This window comes from Phyllobates terribilis, unplaced genomic scaffold, assembly GCF_046119375.1.
Source record: "Phyllobates terribilis strain yellow unplaced genomic scaffold, ASM4611937v1 Scaffold_4__5_contigs__length_816908805, whole genome shotgun sequence".
NCBI classification, from domain to species: Eukaryota; Metazoa; Chordata; class Amphibia; order Anura; family Dendrobatidae; genus Phyllobates; species Phyllobates terribilis.
This window is the reverse complement of record NW_027362764.1, coordinates 599490057-599514672: the sequence shown is the minus strand read 5'-3', so window position 1 is coordinate 599514672 and position 24616 is coordinate 599490057. Positions and strand designations below refer to the sequence as shown.

General features: G+C 45.0%; 1 protein-coding gene across 1 annotated transcript in view; it reads right to left on the bottom strand.

Annotated features, from left to right (window-relative positions):
* The window catches only part of RNF125 (ring finger protein 125), a 34503-nt gene extending 10689 nt beyond the window's left edge, over nucleotides 1-23814 (bottom strand). The window contains 7 exon segments of the mRNA XM_073679207.1: nucleotides 2910-3014; nucleotides 6297-6396; nucleotides 7905-7999; nucleotides 8162-8315; nucleotides 23547-23668; nucleotides 23670-23738; nucleotides 23740-23814. Coding sequence (XP_073535308.1) covers nucleotides 2910-3014; nucleotides 6297-6396; nucleotides 7905-7999; nucleotides 8162-8315; nucleotides 23547-23668; nucleotides 23670-23738; nucleotides 23740-23799 — 705 coding nt within the window. The 5' untranslated portion in view covers nucleotides 23800-23814.
* Nucleotides 23815-24616: the final 802 nt, after the last annotated feature.

The following is a 24616-nucleotide window of genomic DNA, read 5'->3' as shown; positions in this document are numbered from 1 at the left end:
GCGCCAATTCTGGCACTTAGCCTCGCTCTTCCACGCTGCCCTGGTGCAGTGGCAGGGGGTAATAGTGGTGGGGTTCATGTCAGCGCCAGCTGCCATGAAGCCCAGGTTAGTAATGATGGCCGTCTATATGACACCCCCATTACTAACCTACAAAGTGTTAAAAAGAAAAAACACACTACACCCAGAAAAAAATAATTTATTTGAAATAAAACACACCATTTTATTTAATTCTTAGTTTACTAAAAAAAAATAGTTACCTGTCCACGTTCCTGCGCTGATCTCCCATGCACAGCTGTCACATCTGGAGAAGGTGACAGCTGTGCATGGCTGCTGTAAGCTCACGCTGCCGGGAATACGTCCGCTCCCGGCAGCGGGAGCCACTGACTGAGGTCACCGGAGTGCATTCAGGCAGCGCAGCTCCGGAGACCTCCTTTACGGCACTGCTGTACCGTGGGAATTTCTCACGATACAGCAGTGCCGAAAAGGAGCTAACCGGAGCAGCGCTGCCTGAACTCCGGTGAACCCTTACGGCCCCGTCATTCTAGCGGCGGCAGCGGTTCAGAGCGGTCACATTCTATGTGGCTGCTCTGAACTGGAGATCTTCGTGGGACACTCATGGACTACTACGGAGGGGTAAGGATAAGGTTGTGGTTTATTATTTTATATTTTATTACAGGAGATCGATGGCTTCGGGGAATTAGGTGTCTAGGTGAGTATAGGTGTAGTTTTTTATTTTTTACTTTATTTTAGGTGGCGATCGGCGGGGACAGGTAATGTATGAACTAATTTCTTTTAGGTAACCACTGGCCACCAATGACATGTATTTAACATTTATTGGGGACACAGTAGGGCAATTTAAATAGCAGGATCAGGCTGATGGGAACTACTGCTCCCATCGAGCTGATCCTGCTGGCACGAGTGGACGGGGGACAGACATAGGCCGATGGGAGTAGTAGTGTCACATCGGCCTATGTCTGCCTGCACGCACAGACACATCGCACAGACACCCCGCGCACACACACCCCGCGCGCACACACCCCGCGCGCACACACCCCGCGCGCACACACCCCGCGCGCACACACCCCGCGCGCACACACCCCGCGCGCACACACCCCGCACGCACACACCCCGCACGCACACACCCCGCACGCACACACCCCGCACGCACACACCCCGCACGCACACACCCCGCACGCACACACCCCGCACGCACACTAATCATGACGGGTCCGGGAGGTGAGGCTGACCTGTGCGGCCGTGGGAAAGTTCATGTGAGTTCATGCAGTCAAGCATGAACTCACATGAACCCTCTGAGGGCACCGCGGCGACTTCAAATGAACAGCTGATCGGCATCACCTGATACCTCAGCTGTTCATTTGAAATAACCGGCGGGAAAGCGCAGCACAGAACGGGAAAGCCGGCGGTGAAGTCTTTTCACTGCCGGCTTCCCCGCCCGGGTCCTTCACTCCTTGGTGCTGCGCTCCCCGCCCGGTCCTAATTTACGATCGGGATGGGAGGTGGCGAGGGGAGCGGAGGATCGGGGTGGAAGGCTGCGGGGAAGCAGTATGGGGCTGTGTGATTGTTTAAAAGCCGGCGGCTTTTTACCGCCCGCCGGCTTTTAAACAATCAGGAGAATTCTCCCACGCTGGGATGGCATTCTGATGACAGGCTGGATCGCAGCTGAGCGCTGCCACCCAGCTTGTCATCCTTCACAGACACTGCAGAGCGCAGGCATTATGGGAACTTCCGATTCCGGTATTCGATATTATAAAAGTATCGGAATTAAGTATCGGAATTCAGATACAGTGAATATCGGCCGATACCCGATATTTCAGTATCGGAATGCTCAACACTAACTGTGAGTCCTCGCAGGTAGGGTCCTCGCTCCTCCTGTACCAGTCGCCTTCACGTTTTATTCAAGATTATTGTAATTGTTTTTGCTATGTATACCCCTTTTTCACATGTAAAGCGCCATGGAATAAATGGTGTTATAATAATAATATATTACTACTTTTTAGCATGTGTAGCAAGTATCAGAATGTTTTGGAAGTTCCAGGGAAGGATCCCAGATCTATTACCAACTGGGGTTTTCCAGGCTGAGCATAAACCCCTTTAATCCTATAGACTAAACAAGTATTTTCTTTACTGACAAACCTTACCAAGCACTGGTTTGGTATTATAAATATTATGGCTTTCCCAAAGCTTCCCCTACACATTAGCTGGCAGCTGATCTACTGTTCGGTTTCAGCTTCCCCATACACAGGAACGTTCGGCTCGGCCAAGCGGTCTTGTGTTCTCTATGAGAGAGCTGCTGCTAGAATCATCTGTCAGCGAGCGTCTTATGCCCCCGCCAAACAAAAGGATCAGGCGATTCAATTCCAAACACCCAATCCCTATGTCCCCGAAATCTGTCTAGAAACAGTCAGGAGACTCCAACACACATTGGCGGCCAATTTATATCTCATGTGTATGGGGCCTTAAATAATGATATAGCAGATAAAAGAATTTTATGAGAAAAGTACAGGGGTCAATTTTAAAGGGTATCTACAGATTAAAGTTGAAATTCTACCCATAACAGGTTTCTGGCCCAGCTTCCATCCTTAGCCTGGTAAATATTACTTTCTAGGACCCCTGAATAGCTGACTTCAGATGAAGTTTCCTTTTCTCTGTGGTTTTTTAATCTTTCACGTGCATGACATTACAATCCATCACTTGGATAGATTCTGTTAACATGTCCTGTAATTGAAAAGAATCTTTATGTACTGGTCCGGTCAGTAATACTTCACCCTTTATCAGCTACAATCACTAATCTAGAAATACAGGTGGTCATAAGCGGGCAACTAATGCCAACATGTGATATAACATAAGCCGAACAATGAGCAGACATTAGAAAAACGAATTTTACTCACAATGTAGTTTTCATAGTATATCGAGTGTCTGGCCTGGAGATGCTTAAGGAAACTTGAGTTATAACTGGAGTCTCCTCCCGGTATCAGGCGACAAATTGGACACGTCTAAAAAAAAATAAAAGATGAGACGCAATACAAATCAGCATCTATTCAAATTTCTATCAGACATAGTCTGATTAAATATACATGCATACTAATCATTCAATGTCTCCTTTGATGTATATGTAATCCCTATAAGAATCTATTACTTCTCTCTAATCTCTAAAAGCACCACTCCAGCATTCTGTTTTTTATTTCAGCGCTGGAGTGGTGCCACTAATGTAAGTTCCCTGTATTATACTTACCAGCCACAGTCTTCAGCTCTTCCCAGTGCCGCTCTGGTCTCGCACTGCCATCTTCTGACCGCAACTTCTGACTGACCGGAAGTCAGAGATAACGGTCACAAGATCTCAATGTAAGTGTATGAGGGCCTCATTCTGTCTCTCATAGACTTACATTGTGTGGTGACCTCTGGATTGCCCAGCAAATGCTGGAGAGATCCAACAGGTCACAAACTGCAAAAGACGACCGGAGCGTCGCTGAGAAAAGATGAAGTCGGGGGCTGGTACGTATTTTACTAGAGGCAGGGAACGTACATGAGTGACATCAGTCCAGAGCTGAAATAAGAAATCAAAATGCAAGAGTGGTGCTTTAATTCCATTTTTTTCCATGAGATTTATACACCCTATTCAATCCACAGTTTGGCTACTTATTACACTATGACATAGATTACAGTGGGGGAAATAAGTATTTGATCCCTTGCTGTTTTTGTAAGTTTCATGTCTGACAAAGACATGAACAGTCTATAATTTTAAGGGTAGGTTAATTTTAACATTGAGAGATAGAATATCGAAAAAAAAAAAATCAAGAAAATCACATTGTATAAATTAGATAATTTATTTTGCATTTTGCAGTGAGAAATAAGTATTTGATCCCCTACAAACCATCATGAGTTCTGGCTCCTACAGACCAGTTAGACGCCCCTAATCAACTTATTACCTGCATTAAAGAGCTGTCTTACATAGTCACCTGTATAAAAGACTCCTGTCCACAGACTCAATTAATCAGTCAGACTCTAACCTCTACAACATGGGCAAGACCAAAGAGCTTTCTAAGGATGTCAGGGACAAGATCATAGACCTGCACAAAGCTGGAATGGGCTACAAAACCATAAGTAAGACACTGGGTGAGAAGGAGACAACTGTTGGTGCAATAGTAAGAAAATGGAAGAAATACAAAATGACTGTGAATCGACATCGATCTGGGGCACGATGCAAAATCTCAACTTGTGGGGTATCCTTGATCATGAGGAAGGTGAGAGATCAGCCTAAAACTACACGGGGGGAATTTGTTAATGATCTCAAGGCAGCTGGGACCACAGTCACCAAGAAAACCATTAGTAACATATTACGCCTTAAAGGTTTAAAATCCTGCAGTGCCTGCAAGGTCCCTCTGCTCAAGAAGGCACATGTGCAGGCCTGTCTGAAGTTTGCCAATGAACACCTGGATGATTCTGTGAGTTATTGGGAGAAGGTGCTGTGGTCAGATGAGACAAAAATTGAGCTCTTTGGCATTAACTCACCCTGTTTGGAGCAAGAATAAGGATTAGTACAACCCTAAGAACATCGTCCCAACCGTGAAGCATGGTGGGGGGAAACATCATACTTTGTGCTTTACTGCAAAGGGGACATGACGACTGAACCATACTGAACGGAAGATGGATGGGGCCATGTATCACGAGATTTTGGCTAACAACCTCCTTCCCTCAGTAAGAGCATTGAAGATGGGTCGTGGCTGGGTCTTCCAGCAAGACAATGACCCAAAACATACAGCCAAGGCAACAAAGGAGTGGCTGAAAAAGAAGCACAGTAAGGTCATGGAGTGGCCTAGCCAGTCTCCAGACCTTAATCCCATAGAAAACTTATGGAGGGAGTTGAAGCTCTGAGTTGCCAAGCGACAGCCTCAAAATCTGAATTATTTAGAGATGATCTGCAAAGAGGAGTGGACCAAAATTCCTCCTGACATGTGCACAAACCTCATCATCAACTGCAAAAAACGTCTGACTGCTGTGCTTGCCAACAAGGGTTTTGCCACCAAGTATTAAGTGTTGTTTGCCAGAGGAATCAAATACTTATTTCTCACTGCAAAATGCATAAAAATGTATCTAATTTATACAATGTGATTTTCTTGATTTTTTGGGGATATTCTCTCTCTCAATTTTAAAATGAACCTACTCTTAAAATTATAGACTGTTCATGTCTGTCAGTGGGCAAACTTACAAAAACAGCAAGGGATCAAATACTTAGTTCCCCCACTGTGTATACATATATACACATACACACACGTAGAAACAGTTCCGTCAACTTTTTTCTACTTATATACTCTGACAGTTTGAGAGTGGATCTTGGAGGCTTGGCACCCGATATTCAGTGATTTTGGTGCGGCTTTGATTATAATAACATACATATATATATATATATATATACACACACAGGGTGGTCCAAAAGTAGGTGGACAGAAAGTGTAATAAGGTTATGAAGGGGGAGATTTATCAAACACTAAATTGCAGCCGCCTGTCTGCATCATCCTCCAATAAACCATGAATTAGACGTGGACGATAAGCTTTCCACCCAATAGATTTCAGGATTCGCATGATAGAAGCTCGTGAAATTCCCAATTCCAAAGAGGCTCTTCTGGTGGACTTTTTTGGACTCTGAACAAATGTTTCAGCAACAAGTTGTTTATTATCTTCTGTACAGACTGTTTTGGGTCGACCAGTTTTTGGAGCATTAAGGATTGAGCCAGTGGCATTGAATTTGTCACGAATGCGGTAAATGGTTTGTCTCTTCGGGGCTTGAGTACCAAATGTTTCAACCCAATTTGCTCTAACGGTTTCAGCATTTTGAGATTTCCAATACTCTGTTAAAATCCATTTTCTTTGATCTGTATTTAAATTATTTGCCATTATGTGTTATCTGAATTATCTGAAAAGAAAACAGATTTGGGGGAGATCTATCTGTGAAAACTAGACCTGTGAAACTGGCTCAGTTGCCCTTAGCAACCAATCATATTCCACCTTTCATTTTCCAAAGAGTCTGTGAGGAATGAAAAGTGGAATCTGATTGGTTGCTAAGGGCAACTGAGCCAGTTTCACTTTATACCATGTCTGATAAATCTCCCCCTTCATAACCTTATTACACTTTCCATCCACCTACTTTTGGACCACCCTGTATATCTATCTATCTATCTACACACACACACACAGATATGGTACTACATCTATAATACAGCCCTTTAATCCAAAGTAAAAGGTAATATACATTTTTCCTATGTAATAACATCTCTTACCACCAAACGGCTCTCTGAAGTGTGGTAGATAAAGCAATGCTGTACAAGATTATCTTCATCTAGTTCTACTGGACAGAAAGGACAAATATATGTCTCTTCTCTGAAAAGCAAAAGATCAGTGAGACTTAGTTATTTACATAATAAAGCAGTGATTCACGCCTCATATCCTTTAAGGCCCCGTCACACTTAGCGACGCTGCAACGATCCCGACAACGATACGACCTGTCAGGGATCGTTGCTGCGTCGCTATGTGGTCGCTGGTGAGCTGTCAAACAGGCAGGCTCACCAACGATCAGGGGAGCAGCGACATCGTGGAAAGAATCTTTCCACGATGTCCTGCTCCAGTTACCAGCCTGCTGAAGCAGGAGCAGGCTGGTAACCATGATAAACAGCGGGTTACTAGGGGCACATGCGCACCTAGTAACCCGCTGTTTATCATGGTTACCACTCTGCTACGGTGAGCGGGAGGTTACCGCTCACTTTAGCAAGCTCGTAACCATGATAAACAGCGGGTTACTAGGTGCGCATGTGCCCCTAGTAACGCGCTGTTTATAATGGTTACCAGCCTGATCGCTGCTCCCGCTGGTCACACACAGCAATGTGTGCTGACCAGCGGGAGGGCAACGACCAAAAAAAGGTCCAGGACATTCTGCAGCGATCAGCGACCTCACAGCAGGGGCCTGATCGCTGCAAAGTGTCACACATAGCGACATCGCTGGTGAGGTCGCGGTTGCGTCACCAAAACCGTGACACAGCAGCAATCTCGCTAGCGATCTCGCTATGTGAGACGGGGGCTTTAGTCTTGGGCTACACAACATTTGTGTGACTAGTCTGTTACCTGCGGTCACACGGCTATATTACAGCTGTAATTGGGCTGTAAGATAAACAGTCAAATTAGATACACAAGTCACACGTGAGTTATACTGAAGCATATGGTGGCACAGCCGTGGACATAATCAGAATTTGTGCTCCGTTTGACTACATTTTATTTTCAATGCCCCTACTGTATGTAGCATTCAGCATAACCGTTCTAGATTTGTGGAATGCAGTTTATTCGTGATGTCATCTTCTCCAGTGTTGTTATCTAACTTCAGAGACTGATGAAGGAAGAAATTTAGGACTATGAAGAAAAAATAAGTTGCATTACAGCAACGCTGTGCGGTGACAGCTTTTGGGTACATGGCAAGACAATAAGGCCAGGTGCACACGTTCAGTATTTGGTCAGTTTTTTACATCAGTAATTGTAAGCCAAAACCAGGAATGGAACAATCAGAGGAAAAGTATAATAGAAACACATCACCACTTCTGTATTTATCACCCACTACATCAATACTGATGTAAGATACTGACCAAATACTCAATGTGTGCACATGGCCTTAGGATGAAATACAAGTAAACAATGGAAATTACTGAGGCATCTGAATGACCGCCAACTATTCTTAAGGCTTCCAAACATGCTACATGGAAATCTATTTACTGCAAATTTGCTGTGTTACAATTTTGAACTTGAAAAACAAAGTATTTTTAAGGTTTTTTTTTTTAGTTTATGAAGTACCAAGTTACAACTCAAATCAAATACCATGACACATATCATCACAGTGAACATACCTGCATGTTGTCTTCCCTAGCTCTTCTAGAGGTCCATACTTTGAAATATATGGCTGACACATATTTAGGTGTGCTCTCATTTCACTCAAGCATATCTGAAGAAACAGCACATAATACCAATAAAACTTATGGAAACTTGGATTCTTCTTCTATATTATATTTACATTGTCAGCCACATATGGAAAACCAAAATCAGGCATATGCTATATTACATATAGTAAGGGTCAGTAGTCCGGGCCCAATATCTTCAGCCTTACCTTCTCTTCACATTCCTCACAATTCTGAAAGACAGTTTTCATCTTCTTCATGATGTCCACAGCAAGCGTTCCTTCTGACGATAGGTGAGCTCGACAATAGGGACACGCATAGGCGTTATTCCTTAGACTAGCTTTTATACAAGAGTTACAAAACCTAAAAGGCACAAGAGGAAACAACGGGAATGACTACAGTGTATGGGATAACACATGGGAACCTAGCTATAGTGAGTAATGGACTGGTGCAATAAGCATTATCAGCTCGGTATTGTGTTCGGTACCAGGAGACAGGTTTCCATGATTGTCAAAGGAAAGCATTTTACATGAATCAGTACAATTCCTATAAAAACAGTGCAGGGCAAATGTATCAAATAAAAACAATTTTTTATCATTTCCATTTACGAAAAATTAACATATATTTGCACGTAATAAATCTACACATACATGGGAAACCAGTATGGGAGTGAACCTGTTGAGAGAACCTCTGGCCCCAAGACGAAGCATATATGCGAAACGTGGGTGATGATGGCTGTCTGGACTTCATGGTATACTTGACATATCTTTTGCATTATTACAAACTTTGCCTTTGATTTACTGTTGTCTCCTTTACCTTTGTGCTTTGCACCTTTTTCCAATAGTATCAGGGGTCCTCAGACCAGGTAGTCTCATACTCACTGTCCACTTATGTGTAGTTTTATTACATGAAATATATCCGTTGATTTTTATTTATTTTTTTTTAAATGGAAGTAATAAAGAATGAATTTTTGGGGGGGTCCAGCACTATTTATTACAGGAATTGTGGTTTGACTTACAGTGCGACAGTGGATTGTACAATAAGAAAATATAAGTTAATTAATAGTTACTATATAAGAATATAGCTTCTACCCAGATTTGAGACTCATTCAACCCTGGCTCTACTACATGCAATAGTGGGAAAAATGAAAACTAGAAACTTACAATAAGAATGGATAGGAGATAAATTATAGATAATGGATATGATGAGATCTAATACCACAACTTCATTTCCACCAGGATGCTAGTACTGCTAGTATTCTCAAATAAATAAAGAATAAAATATGGAGTTATAAGGATTAAATACTACAATATTTCTGAGCAAGACATTGACTGGATCACATTGTTCAGAGCAGATTTTCTTCACCAAATCCCGTTCCTGCTAATTTCCTGACAAATGTCCTGTCAAACTGAACAATGACTGAAAACAGCTGTGACCTCCTGATAAGAATATCTCTAGGTACTGTTCTGCAGTTTTCTGGTCCAGATTGTCAGTGGCCCTGTATGGCGATGATACAGCCTTTTTATAGCAAACATTCACCTCCAGTGAACCCACGTGAATATAAATATATGGAGATGACGTAGAACACGTGTATAAATGTCTAGTTAGAAAATCTACTATATAATCGGCTTATCCCGTCTGTCTGTCCGTCCAGGAAATCCCGCGCCGCTGATTGGTCCGGCCGCGGCCAATCAGCGACGCGGGATTTCAGAACAAGATGGCGGCCGTTAGCGGCTCATCTGCCGCACGGAGGTCAGCGGTGATGCAGCTGGGAGGTGACCGGCTGCTCGCAACAGAAGTACCCCGACCGGCGGCCTAGGCGGCGCCGCTCCCCGGTCCTCCCTTCACACTTGCCGTCGAGAGATCAGCAGCCCTAGCCGCTGATCTTCCGACGGTAGCCGCATGGAGGTCAGCGGCGATGCAGCTCACTCACTAACACGGTTCGCTGATTGGTCGCGGCCGCCACCAATCAGCGATATTGGCGCCAAATTTAAAACAACGCTGCAGAAGCAAGAGCCGGCTGCAGCCGGGGGAATTACGTGCTGGCTGTGCGTGGTCAGCGATGTTGTCACAAGCAGTATTGACAACATGACGTAATTACAAAATTCATTAGGGGCCTCGGGGGGGATACATTGGGGGGTTAATTTAAAGTAGTGCACAACCCATTTAAACACTGCTTTGCTGATTAGTCGCGCCCGGTCGGCCTCATACATATTGTAGAATACCCGATGCGTTAGAATCGGGCCACCATCTAGTTATTCTATATTTTCCCAATATATTAGAGTCAATCTTAACACAATCGATTCTAGAAGTGTGAAAAATAAAATTCTTGCGAGTTCATCATCAGTATTCGACAGTATAAGGCCTGTAAATGACGTTACCCCATGTATCACTGCTAGTGATTGCAGCATTTACAATAGTACTAGTATATCTGGATTGTGGTATTCAATACTATAATATTTCAATGTAAGCCCCAAAAAATGGTAAAGTATTTGATCAACCAAACAAACTCCTTCTGTTCTGCTACTGGAACCCTAAGGGCAGGTGAAGAGGATCACAGTTTCAGTCCATCAAAACACTGGATCACACTTGGCCCAATATCATTCAACGAGGCCATGTATATGTCAGACTTATTCCTCGGACCGAGGAAGAAAACAAAACAAAACGCACCTTGCATGCATGATTTGCCTCTAATAATCAGATCACATCGCCCATTCATTTCTATGGGGCCGTAGAAGACATCGGTCTGCACTTGGATAACATCCGAGTGCAGTCCCATTTGCTCAGACAGACTGAATGGAGATTCTTTTTTTCTGTCCACCTGGGAGAAAGTCAGACCTAACTGTGATCAGAGCGTGATCAGCATAATAGGGAAGATTTTCTCAGATGGGAGAACATACGGTCTTCAGCACCTGCCCTAAGGATCAGTTGTTATACCTATGAGAAACGGTGTCCATATTTTTCCAAACTTCCAGGAGAACCATTTAATAGACAGCGGATCAAACCCTACATTTCAATAGACAGAAGTGAGAACATCCTGTTACATCCATAATTCTGATTAAATAGATAATAAAGAACTGCCAATCTCTGTAGAGCTGAAATCGCACAAACATACAGAAAAAGAGAAAAAGTCTCTTCCCGCCCACTGCTCGGAAATGATCATTTACAAATCCACACATTTTATTAAAAAGGACATTTTCTGATGTATCAAAAAAGCAATTGTAAGGCTCTAATTCTCTACCCTAGAAGGAATAAAGCCTGAAATAACCACAAATAGTCTAACACTTGGGATACATTGGATAGCAATTTTGGACACATAACCCTATTTCTCCATTTATAAATATGGAAATATGTCTCTTTCTTCTCATATAGGAAATAAAGCATAAGTCACATACATATAAAATAGTCTACAAATGGACCTCTAGCCAAACCATTTTACGTTCTACACCAAATATTAGCAGATTGAAGGCGTGAAAAACGGTCCCATCAGATTGGCAACTTTGGCTGACTTTAATTTATTGTGTGTTAGGTCAGGAATGCACAACCTGTAGCCCAGGGGCATCATGCGGCCCGTGATGCCATTCTGTGCGGCCCCCACACAAGCCTGACTCCTCTGTGTTCAGTAACTCTCAAACTAAGGGGATCGCTGGCTCATTGTATGGTCATCTGGAGAGCATCTAGAGGAGCAGAGGACCCTCTTTGTAGACAATAACGGAAGTTATAAAAAGAGGTTTACAGCGGCGCTCGTATTAAGAGCTACCAATTAGCAGCAAATAGGGACAAATACCACCATTTGACTAATCAGAAATATAAATATGTAATTTCGCGCTTAATAAAACCAAAATACTATAGACAGTTGAGGACTTGATTAAATGGTTATTTCCTAGTGTCCATGCGGATAAAGATTAGCTGTGTGTCCTAAAAACGTCATCAAGGAATGTACAGATCTTCCACGAAAAAAAGCTGATAGAGACTCGGAGCATTCGTGACGTCACATTGTCAAGATCAGTACAGATAGCTGCTAAGGACCAAATTTCATCCATTAGTTGGTGAACAATCCAACGCTTGGTGAATTCTGCTTCACAATGGTAGAAAGAGCCGACATCGAAGGATCAAAAAGCGACGTCGCTATGAATGCTTGGCCACCACAAGCCAGTTATCCCTGTGGTAACTTTTCTGACACCTGCTTAAAACCCAAAAAGTCAGAAGGATCGTGAGGCCCCGCTTTATATGTATATAATGGAAGTTGGTGGCTCAGTGGTTAGCACTGTTGCTTTGCTGCACTGGGGTCCTCCTGGGTTCAAATCACACCAACGACAACGTCTGCAAGGAGTTTGTATGTTCTCCCCGTGTTTTCTCCCATGATCCGAAGACATAGTGATAGGGAATGTAGATTGTGAGCCCCAATGGGGACAGTGATGACTATGTCTGTAAAGCGCTGCGGAATTAATGGCGCTATATAAGTGAGTAAAATAAATAAAGTTCCAGAAATTAAACTATCACTTAGTAGATTATGGCACATATAACCACTTCAAATAAATGTTATGCAGCCATTGGAGTGATATAATCACAAAATTTGTCACTCAGACAGAAAAAAAAAAGGAGGTATACCTCTGCTTTAGGTGTCTGCAGTATCGCAATGCTTTGGATTGTACTGTGAGTCCGGGGACTGAGAAAGACAACGATTTATGTAACACAGACTTGTTAAATAGTTCTAGGACACAAGCCTGTCCTCATCCAGTGTAGTGTACGCAATTGCACTTTGGTGACTATATGCATCTACATCCAGACTGCATAGCCAAGCACTTCCATAATGACCTGGTTTCTTACTTCCCAGTTCACGTCTTTTACAATTAGACTTGTGGTGTGGAATCCCCTTCTCACAGAGCGGAGGATATGCCCTCATGATCACAGGAATGTTTTTGTTCTTTCATGCTTCCCCTTTAAAAATACTCATGGGCATACAGAATCCAAATTATATCATTTTGGGCAGAAGCCAGAAAAGACAGGGAGTATGAAAAACACAAGCACAGTTTAAAAAGTCACCATTTTCCAACCTGTGCTAAGTATCATTATTGATTCCCAGGCTGGAATTTCCCCACATGACTGTGTAAAATGCTGGAAATCTGGCTCATAAAACAGCCGCCTATAGTCAAAACAAGCGAAACGTCTGAACACTTTTTTCCAATGTCACTTCACATTACAGTAAATGAGTAGGGGGCGTTATACAATGTGGGAATATGTGCGTCTCCACATTTTATTCAATAATTGTGAACATCGATCAGGATCCTCACAATATGGAAATAAATCCAGTCATTCATTTAATAGTCAAAATGACAAGCATAGATTTGTGACAATTGCTAAGGTTTAGATCAGCAAATCAGTGATATCTTGCAAGACCGCATCTCTCCTTAAGTTTTCTTTATCATTTGGCTTTGATTTTGGTTTCCTTACAAAATCGAACAAGCGCCATATGTAATGACAGGTTATGATAACAAGATATCACAATAGTTTTGCTTCCAGGGTTTTTTTTTTTTTTTGCAAATAATTAAAATTAATAAAATCAGCGTCACTCATCCTCCCCTGCTCCAGGGCTGCCTTTCCTAAAGGCCCCGACACACTTAGCGACGCTACAGCGATCCCGACAACGATACGACCTGTCAGGGATCGTTGCTGCGTCGCTATGTGGTCGCTGGTGAGCTGTCAAACAGGCAGGCTCACCAACGATCAGGGGAGCAGCGACATCGTGGAAAGAATCTTTCCACGATGTCCTGCTCCTGGTTACCAGCCTGCTGAAGCAGGAGCAGGCTGGTAACCATGATAAACAGCGGGTTATTAGGGGCACACGCGCACCTAGTAACCCGCTGTTTATCATGGTTACCACTCTGCTACGGTGAGCGGGAGGTTACCGCTCACCGTAGCAGAGTGGTAACCATGATAAACAGCGGGTTACGAAGTGCGCGTGTGCCCCTAGTAACCCGATGTTTATCATGGTTACCAGCCTGATCGCTGCTCCAGCTGGTCACACACAGCGATGTGTGCTGACCAGCGGGAGGGCAAAGACCAAACAATGGTCCAGGACACTTTGCAGCGATCAGCGACCTCACAGCAGGGGCCTGATCGCTGCAAAGTGTCACACATAGTGACATCGCTGGTGAGGTCGCTGTTGCGTCTCATTTGCACAAGGAAAGACTAGAAGCAATGGGATGAAACTAAATGGGAGGAGACACAGATTAGATATTAGAAAAAACTTTTTGACAGTTAGGGTGATTAATGAGTGGAACAGGCGGCCACGAGAGGTGGTGAGTTCCCCTTCAATGGACGTCTTCAAACAGAGGCTGGACAGACATCTGTCTGAGATGATCTAGTGAATCCTGCTTTGAGCAGGGGGTTGGACCAGATGACCCAGGAGGTCCCTTCCAACTCTACCATTCTATGATTCTATGAAAACCGTGACACAGCAGTGATCTCGCTAGCGATCTCACTATGTGAGACGGGGGCTTAAGCTGCTCCTGTTCTTTGCTGACAGACTGCAGCGGTAGTCACGACTACAATGCACGTGTCTGCCGTAGCCAATCACTGGGGCAATGTAGTTGAAGATAGACTGCTAAGTAGAGATGAGCGAACCCGAACTTAAAAGGACAGTTAGTATCCGGTGCTAAACGCCGAACACGGACTTCACCCGGAAGTCTGGTGCAATGTTCAGAGTAAGAGAGAGAGAGAAAAAAAAACAAGAAACAGAGAAAAAGAAAGATAGAGAAAAAGCGAGAAGGAATGAAAGATATTTTCCTCGTCAAAAGTTTGGGTCCCCATTGTTTTCAATGGAGGTCGGGTTCAAGTGCGAGTACAGTTCTGGTACCCGAAATGAACTTTGGAATAAAGTTTGAGTCGTGTACCAGAACCTGAACTTCCACGGGTCGGCTCATCCCTACTGCTGAGCCCAGTGACTGACTGCAGTGGTCACATGCACTGTAGTCATCATATCACTGCTGCAGCCTGTCAACAATTAAAGGGAGCTTATACAGAGAGACATCACTGGTGCAATGCAGGGTGAAGGTAACTTTATTTTTAACTGGAGCAAGCTGATAGTGATGTAAAAATGATTCATGGAAAACCCCTTTAGGGTATGTGCACACGATGCAGAAATGAAGCAGAAAATTTCTGCATCATTTCTGCATCTCCCTGGCAGAAAAAACGCATGCAGATTGTGCATGCGTTTTTCCTGCAGAATACATGCGGATCCACATGCAGATTCACATGCGTTTCCGCATGCAGATTGACAAGCGCTTTCCAGGCGATGTTAGCATCACCTGGAAAGTGCTTGATAACTAGGTCACACTATATAAATCCATGCAAACAGCATGGATTTATACAGTGTGAACCGAGAGAGTGTATATACTTACCTCCGATGGCCCGCGCTGTCCTGCTCACTCCGTTCTCCCGGCTGCCGGCAACTTTGAATTGAAAGACCTGCCGACGTCAGCGTCACGTGACCCGTCACATGACTCTGACGTCACCGCAGGTCCTACAACTCACTGCAAGTGCCGGGAACCAAGCGGGAGCGCTGCGCGGGCCGACAGATGGTAAGAATACATTTATTTTTTATTTTATTCTTCTTTTACAGCTTTTTTAATGGTACCTGGGTGTGGATGAGACTCTCCTCTCCTCCACACCCGGGTACCATCCGCACATTAGAACGCACCAATTACGCAAGTACAAATGCTGTCTTGCGGAATTGGCGCGTTCTAATGCAAGTCAATGGCGGCGAAATCGCCGCGTTTCCGCAAAATTAATTGACATGCTGCGGATTTTTGACCGCAGCGTTAACGCTGCGGAAAAATCCGCATCATGGGCACAGCACATGCGGATTTCCATTGGGGAACATTGCTTCCCTTCTACCATGCGTTTTTCATGCGTTTCCGCGGCGTTTACGCAACTGCAAAAACGCCGCGGAAACGCATGAAATACGCATCGTGTGAACACAGCCTGTTCACACGATGCGTATTTCATGCGTTTCCGCGGCGTTTTTGCAGTTCACACGATGCGTATTTCATGCGTTTCCGCGGCGTTTTTGCAGTTGCGTAAACGCCGCGGAAACGCATGAAAAACGCATGGTAGAAGGGAAGCAATGTTCCCCAATGGAAATCCGCATGTGCTGTGCCTTAAGGCTGTGTTCACACGATGCGTATTTCATGCGTTTCCGCGGCGTTTTTGCAGTTGCGTAAACGCCGCGGAAACGCATGAAAAACGCATGGTAGAAGGGAAGCAATGTTCCCCAATGGAAATCCGCATGTGCTGTGCCTTAAGGCTGTGTTCACACGATGCGTATTTCATGCGTTTCCGCGGCGTTTTTGCAGTTGCGGAAACGCATGAAAAACGCATGGTAGAAGGGCAGCAATGTTCCCCAATGGAAATCCGCATGTGCTGTGCCCATGATGCGGATTTTTCCGCAGCGTTAACGCTGCGGTCAAAAATCCGCAGCATGTCAATTAATTTTGCGGAAACGCGGCGATTTCGCCGCCATTGACTTGCATTAGAACGCGCCAATTCCGCAAGACAGCATTTGTACTTGCGTAATTGGTGCGTTCTAATGTGCGGATGGTACCCGGGTGTGGAGGAGAGGAGAGTCTCATCCACACCCAGGTACCATTAAAAAAGCTGTAAAAGAAGAATAAAATAAAAAATAAATGTATTCTTACCATCTGTCGGCCCGCGCAGCGCTCCCGCTTGGTTCCCGGCACTTGCAGTGAGTTGTAGGACCTGCGGTGACGTCAGAGTCATGTGACGGGTCACGTGACGCTGACGTCGGCAGGTCTTTCAATTCAAAGTTGCCGGCAGCCGGGAGAACGGAGTGAGCAGGACAGCGCGGGCCATCGGAGGTAAGTATATACACTCTCTCGGTTCACACTGTATAAATCCATGCTGTTTGCATGGATTTATATAGTGTGACCTAGTTATCAAGCACTTTCCAGGTGATGCTAACATCGCCTGGAAAGCGCTTGTCAATCTGCATGCGGAAACGCATGTGAATCTGCATGTGGATCCGCATGTATTCTGCAGGAAAAACGCATGCACAATCTGCATGCGTTTTTTCTGCCAGGGAGATGCAGAAATGATGCAGAAATTTTCTGCTTCATTTCTGCATCGTGTGCACATACCCTAAAAGTATCTTTACCGTTTGTGTCTTCAGCTCCTATGAAAAGCTCTGTACATACACAGCTACAGACAAGTCCTGTGTGTAGTCTGATACTGTAGTTCCATCCGTCTTACCAAATTTAACATAAAACTGTTGCTTTAAATTAATAAAAACCCATGAAGGTCCTGGCTACTGTTTATTCAACATGAACATGCTGGAGATTTTAAAATCCACAGTAAGTTTTATAATTGCTGCAGATTCTATGCAGAAAGGTCTTGGAATATTTCCATCAATATGTGCCTGGATCCTCTGTCCAAGCCACTACAGAAACTGTTTCAGTAGCAGATTTCTCATGAGTCAACTAGAAAATCCACAGAACATTTTCCTATGACAAATGCCCCAAGACAAGTTGGGACGAGCATAATTTATAGAGTATATATTGGCTCACTACGGTATACAAGACAAGGTATAGATCCAGGGACAGTGTCTGCAGTGGAGCCCAGTAACCTCAAGCTGCACCTCGGATCAATATGTTTGAACTGGCCAAGTGTGCGAACAAATAGCCATCTGGAAGAAAACACTTGAGGAAATAAGATACGTAGATAAAAATAGCAGCTGTGTTTGGTTAATATCCTAATGGACAATCTTATATTCTGAGCTTGGTCTAAAAGCATCAGCCACATCACTAAACAAATAAGAAGAGCAAATCAAAGTTCAACTGAACTCAGAAGAGGAAGAGGTCACCGGGGGATAGATCATGTCAAAAGGAAATCACTTAGATTAAAACCTACACTAATAGACAACTAAACATGGCACAAAGGATGAACAATGGGCAATGCATGGGAACCTGTGTCAGCCCTGAGGCATTATCGTATAGGATCCTAGCATGGTGTGCACCTACATGTTTGACCTCAGTCAGGCTCATAGGCTCAAGAGGTGTGTGCACCCGACACTGGTCACCATCAGGGTGGATACTTAGGCATCCATTCACCATAAAGACCTAGCGTAAAAATAAGTATACTGCATGGTATACCTTTCTTTGCAGTGAAGCCCGCAATAGGAAAGTGCAGTCTGCTGCCCTTTCCTATACAATAAAACAAATGTATGCAGATGCAAACTGGTTAGACAGAGACTGAAAAAACACATCAATGTTTGATTTGTCGGGGTCCGACACCAGGGACCTCCGCCGATCAGCTGCTGTCAGTGGCAACGGCAGCCAGCCAGAAGTACCCACTTGCAGAGCTGGCCGCCTTCTGATAGTGGACAAGGCTTGGTACTACACATCCGCCTCCTATTCAAATCAATAGAAGGCAGATGTATAGTACCCTGCGGCGGCCACTATCAGAAGGCAATCAGCTCCACAAGTGAATACTTCCGGCCGGTGAAAGCAGCTGCCGACACCGATCACAGCTGATTGGTGGGGATGCTGGGTGTCGGACCCCAACCGATCAGCAAAAGTTGTGGACAACCTCTAACTTAAACTGCCACTACTTATTGTCTCAAAACAAGGCCATTTGCCCATTAGGAAGATTGCTCACATTGCACCTACAACCCCTTAACTTGCGTCTTAGCTTTTGCAGTAGGCATCATGCACACAACAAGGTCATATACGACTGTTCACACATGCTTTCCAGATACAAGTACCATATTTTTCAGACTATAAGACGCACTTTTTTCCTCCAAAATTTTGGAGGAAAGTGGGGGTTTCGTCTTATAGTCCGATATACATAAATACTGTGTCTGTGTTCATTCTCCTTAATAACCGACACACTGTGCCTGCAGCGCGGCTCCTGGTATGTATGGCACCCTTCATCCCTGTGTGTATGGCACCCTTCATCCCTGTGTGTATGGCCCCCCTCATCCCGGTATGTATGGGACCCTTTATCCCAGTATGTAAGGGACCCTCATCCTGGTATGCTTGCCACCCCCCTGATCCCCGTCACGCTGCACAGAAAAAAAATAAACAATCATACTCACCTCCTCTCTCCTCCAGCGCTGCGTCCCGCTCTGCTGCCGGAATAGTCACTGCTCAACACGCCGGGACTGAGTGCGTGGGGAGCAGTGACCATTCATTCTCCCTAATAGAGCGCACACTCGGCAATTTTAGGAGGTCTCCTATAAATGAAGAGAGCTGCACATGAGCAGACAACTCTCCGTTCCTTACAGTGCGCAATGGCTTACAAACCCAGCAATGATACCAGACCTGTCGTACTTTTGTGATATATTCTGTAAAACATATTCCCAAAATAGGACAATCCCTTAAGCTAACGTTAATTGCCAGCGAGTCGCTGGCACACACCTCTGGCACTAGCTCATCTTCCGCAGGAACAAAGGATCAGACCTGTCCCTAAAAAACATAGGACAGCAGGACTGTGAATGGCACATGATAGTTGGGGGGCTGGTAACTGCTTTGCACGGGGTCAGATACTTTAGGTTACATCTCTAACAGGTTGAACTGCACGCTCTACTTTAGGCTTTTTTATCATGTCTTGTAGTAAGGCATGCCAAGATGTGACTCCGATATGAGGGACATAACGTTCTTTGTGCATTGTTGCTTCCAGAAATATTCACAGTCATGTCTCTGGCATCATCCTTAGTCTTGCTGTTCTCCCACTCATTGTATTGTTTCAGGATGCGGCCTGTGTTTTTCTTCATATGATGTCATTTCCTTGAATCGACAGTAAAGCTTCTGTGTAAGTGAACTACAGTATAACAAATACAAGTCATTTGCAACTTGAGCCCTATGGAACATGTCAACAGGATGGACAAAGCAGCTGCTTTACATGACGGTCCTGCTTACTCGCCTCGCTTTACAAAACACTTATTTGCCTGATCGGCCAAAGTTTTGCTGAACCAGCAAAATAAGATAGAAACTAAAATACTGTAGATGTCTAATTCAGCAAGCACTGTCCATATTTAAACATGGATGTGAACCTGTGTATGACCTCTTATGCGTTTCCTTGCATCACTATACTCACTAAAGTCGGCCATCGGTGATCACCTGGAGGTCATAAACGTGAGCATTCTGCTCAGCCACAAGGGAAAGTTATGTGGATGATGGCCCCTTTACACTGCCAAATCACAGCCACTATGCAACCGCAAGTCAACTAAACGCGATCCGACTGGTGATCGTTTATTGACCAGTTTAGACAGACCAACCACACTGCCAAACGCACAGAACAATTGTTAATACGACCGTTCTGTGAAAGTAAAGATCCTGTTCTTGGCCACTCAGGTCCTGTTTACACATAATGTTGTGCTCCAGACAATGGTTGTGGGATGCTGGTTGTTTAGTCAGGCCGATAATCGGGAAACAATTATCAGTTCACAATTATTAGCTTGTCTACACAAGCCCTAAAAGGAAGGAGACTCTTTGCCCAGGGCACAGCTACAGTAGCCCTAACTAATAGAATTAGACTACAGAGTCACAGATAAATACTGAAACTGTGAGATTGCTGGAGACGTTCCATGATGAATCAGGCAGGCTCCAATGTGTCGGTTCCCAGAGGCCCTATCCCACCGAACATACCATGATGGCATATCCCAGCCATATGCTATCACTTTGGAAGGTGGGAAAACCCCAATGAGCAAACAGATGTAATGAACGGGACAGTCTATATACCCTGTAAGTGATTCTTGCTACCGGTAATTGCTTAGTGTAAGAGGGACAATCAGTAAATGTTTATGGCCAATCTAAGGAGGTAAGAGGAGTGCAGATCTGTATCTATAATGACAAGGTACATGCAGGAGATGACAGATTTATTTATACGACCCTCAGTTCACGTGTATGTATGAATATGAAACGTAGAAAGTCACATATTTTCTAGAGTGATTATTAGTAGCCAGGAAATATAAACTTCCATGGACATCAATAAAAATCAATCAAAAAAAATCATAAACGGAAATTAAATGTTTCCATTTAGAAGACAGTTATTGACTTGCGTTGTCTGGAAGTCAATATTAATTATTTTCTGGCTGGTTATTACTTTTTCTAAAGATCTGATGAGTATGGTCCTACTGAGCAGCTACCGTGTGGGGCTGACCATGCCCACGAGTGCAGGCGAATGAGCCCAGGAGATTGCCAGGAACACCCCACTGGCTTTTGGGCACAAGCAGTCACATCAGTGGATCTAAAAGCCAAAGAAAGTTGCATCACAGAGACAAATTGGCTACCTGGCTATTAGGATTGTTTCATGTGAATGTGACCTGAAATCAGCCGGCTACCTAAGAAGCTCATACAAGCTCACCATAAACAAGACAACTGCCTTCTGGACACAGTCCGGGGCCACCATGCATACAAAGGAGGTCTCATACAACCCACATTCACAATCCGAGCACGGACCGCAAGGTATATATAAGGTATATATAATATATGGGGTCAGGAGACCAGTGGCCGGTCTGGATATCGTAGTCTGTATTTGGACTGTGAAAGCTCAGTGTGTGAAACCGGCCTTAGGCTAAGTTCACATTATGTTTGTCCTCTGTCTGTTTGGTATACATTAGTAAAAAAATTGGTATGTAAAAGCTAAGTACACTACACTACACCAGTCAAATTACTTGTCCACTCTACATTTATGCCTCAGCATGTATGGAGGTCATAAAAGTGATCAGATCAAGGCCTAGCGAATCACCAAAATCCACAGAGGGTGATACACATATTAAATAAACCATGAGCCACCAAGAAGAGTAACAGATTAGTTATAATTAAAGTATAATTGTGCACATATGAAGAGTTCCATAACACCAGAAACAATCCGCTGCCTGGGCCGTGAGGTCCCTGATGAAGGCAGCAGAACTATGTGTAAGCTTTCTTTACTTAGCTGCAGGGCAGGACAAAGAACAATGTGAGATTTTCTCAGGGAATGTAGGTCAGAGCTGTGAATACTGATCCACCACAGTGCACCATACTGTAAGACAGCAGAAAGAACAAAGGGCACTGCTGTTCCCCATGCTGCATCGCCACCAGTCAGTGTGCCACCAGTCAGTGTGCCACTGGCGACTCCATGGAACGTGACCACAAACAGCCTGCTGTCACTTTGATTAATCCTAAAACTAAAGAGATCCAAGATCAGCCCAAGGGCTAAGGCTATGTGCCCACGATGCAGAAATGCTCAGGATTTTTTCCTGAGCGTGGGCCATGTATACGTCTGGTACAGCAGTAGACCCCACTAGGGGCACAGCTTTATGGGTGCAGAGGAAACCCATGCCCTGCTCGTCTGTGCTACATAAAGTCACCACTATCCTAAATGGTGCATGGAAGGTGGGCGCTGATACGGATTTTACAGAAGCTCCACTTTATGCCTCCATGACTACCAGTGCCATACCATAATCCCGAAAAGTCAGTGGTGCCAGACTCCCCCCAGTCATGTGACTTAACTCCCAAAAGTGGGTAAGACTCAGCGCACGCTGCATCTCTGCACTCATCCTACAGTATACGTCGGTCAGGAGCTTTCACAGATGTATACTTAGGCCTCCATTCACCAGTGTGTCCTTTTGTCCTCCATCTGCATACTGTTTAACTACATAGGGAAGAGCTGTAGACTGCATAAACATATACAGAGAGCCCCCGCAAAACACGTACAGAGCGGGATACCCTATTTTACAATGGATCACTATGCATATACCTCCTGAGGGTGCTGGCCAGATACGCAGTCTGTCCCTAGCCGGACATGACTGCATTGGTGCCCACTGCCTTCTATACAGATAGTACTGTTGTCTGGCTGCTTCATACACAGCTGTAGAGAGATGTCAGGAAGGTGTGCGGCCCCCCCATCAACATCAACTCTGAGGATCCTGGGGTGGACAAACCAGACGATCTCAGCTCTGGCTGACACGGTGGCTCAGTGGTTAGCACTGCAGCCTTGCAGTCCTGGGTTCAAATCCCACCAAGGACAATATCTGCAAGGAGTCTGTATGTTTTCCCCATGTTTGCGTGGGTTTCCTCCCACGATCTGAAGACATACTGATAGGGAATGTAGATTGTGAGCCCCAATGGGGACAGTGATAAAGGACTGTGGAATAATGACGCCATATAAACAAGTAAAATAAATAAATCTACATCCATATGGTGACCTCCTGACGTTTCCAACAGGTGTGACTGGGAGATAATGGTCAGGCAGTAAGGCGTCTGATGTGCAGGGGGGAGACATGTCCTGTGCAATAATAGGGCCACAGACACCGAGGTGTTGCTGACAGCTGCTCCTGCAATTTTAGGTAAAAAGTGTAGAAAGATCCCGAGCACTGATGTAAAGTAGTGACTGTAGTGAGGACTATCAGAGAGACAATAGCGGGACTATAGCAAGGACCAGATCTCCTGCAGACAGTGGGGAGCACAGGACTGGCAGGAGACTGAGGCCAAAGCCATTCTGTAGCTACAGGACAACCCCCAGCATCCTGGACACACTAGGAGTGGTAGTGTGAGCAGCAGAGAACAACCACAACACCCGCTAAGCACTCACACATGCCCGCATCGCGTCCTCGTCGGCCGGTTCAGCACCTCCAGGCACACGGCGCAGTCGTAGCTGGGGTTGGGGTCCTCTTTGTGGTCTCTGTCGCTGCTCAGTATGGAGCCCATGTCTGCGGAGCGCTGGAGCAGTGAGAAGGAGCCGCGGGCTGGAGCCTTTGTGAGGGCACAGGCGGTGCGAGGCAGCGGCCGCTCGGGTTACACCGCTCCGACCAATGGGCGCCGTCCGCTATTGTTGGGAGCAGCATGTGCTCGGTGGCAGCGCTCCAGCCGCGTCCACCACAGCGGCCTCCTCCTCCTCCTCCTCCTCCTCCTCCCGGCCGCACCAGTGATGGAGCTGCAGGCGCAGCACATTGTCACCTCCTGTCAGCAACAAAGGGGACGCCGGACACATGGCGAGCACAGCCCGCCGCTCTCCCCTACCCGGACACATGTGCGCAGTCCCGGGACTCCCCGCACTGAGGGGCCGCTCACTCATGGCCGTCACACAAGTGTATGGAAAATGACTCCAGAAAAAATAGACGTTTTTACGTCCGTATTTCCGATTTTTACGTTAACATACCGCCCTCAGCATTAGCTTTATACATCCATGTAGCGTACAGTTATTACATGAGCAATTTAATAACTGATAAAAGGCGCACTACGGCTTCCAGGCTTAATGAATAGGGGTTTTTTTTTACATAAATTCCATGGCTGGGTGCCCACGTAGCGTATTTCATGCGTATATGCTGCGGAATTTCCGCAGCGTAAACGCATGTGAAACGCTAGGTAATCCGCCCCCCATGGTCCCCAAAGGGATTCCGCAAGTTCTATGCACATGCTGCGGATTTTCCCGCAGCGTTTATGCCGCGTTCAAAAATCCGCAGCATGTCATTTAATTTTGCATTTCCGCAAGCGGAATTGCCTTGTGCAATGTATTAAAAACGCAAGGCAATTCCGCATGTGGAAAACGTGCGATAAACGCGCAATAAACGCATGCGGAATTCCGCATGCATTTTTCCGGGAGAGGACTTGCAGAAATTTTCTGCTTCATTTCTGCAACGTGGGCACATAGCCTTAAGCATT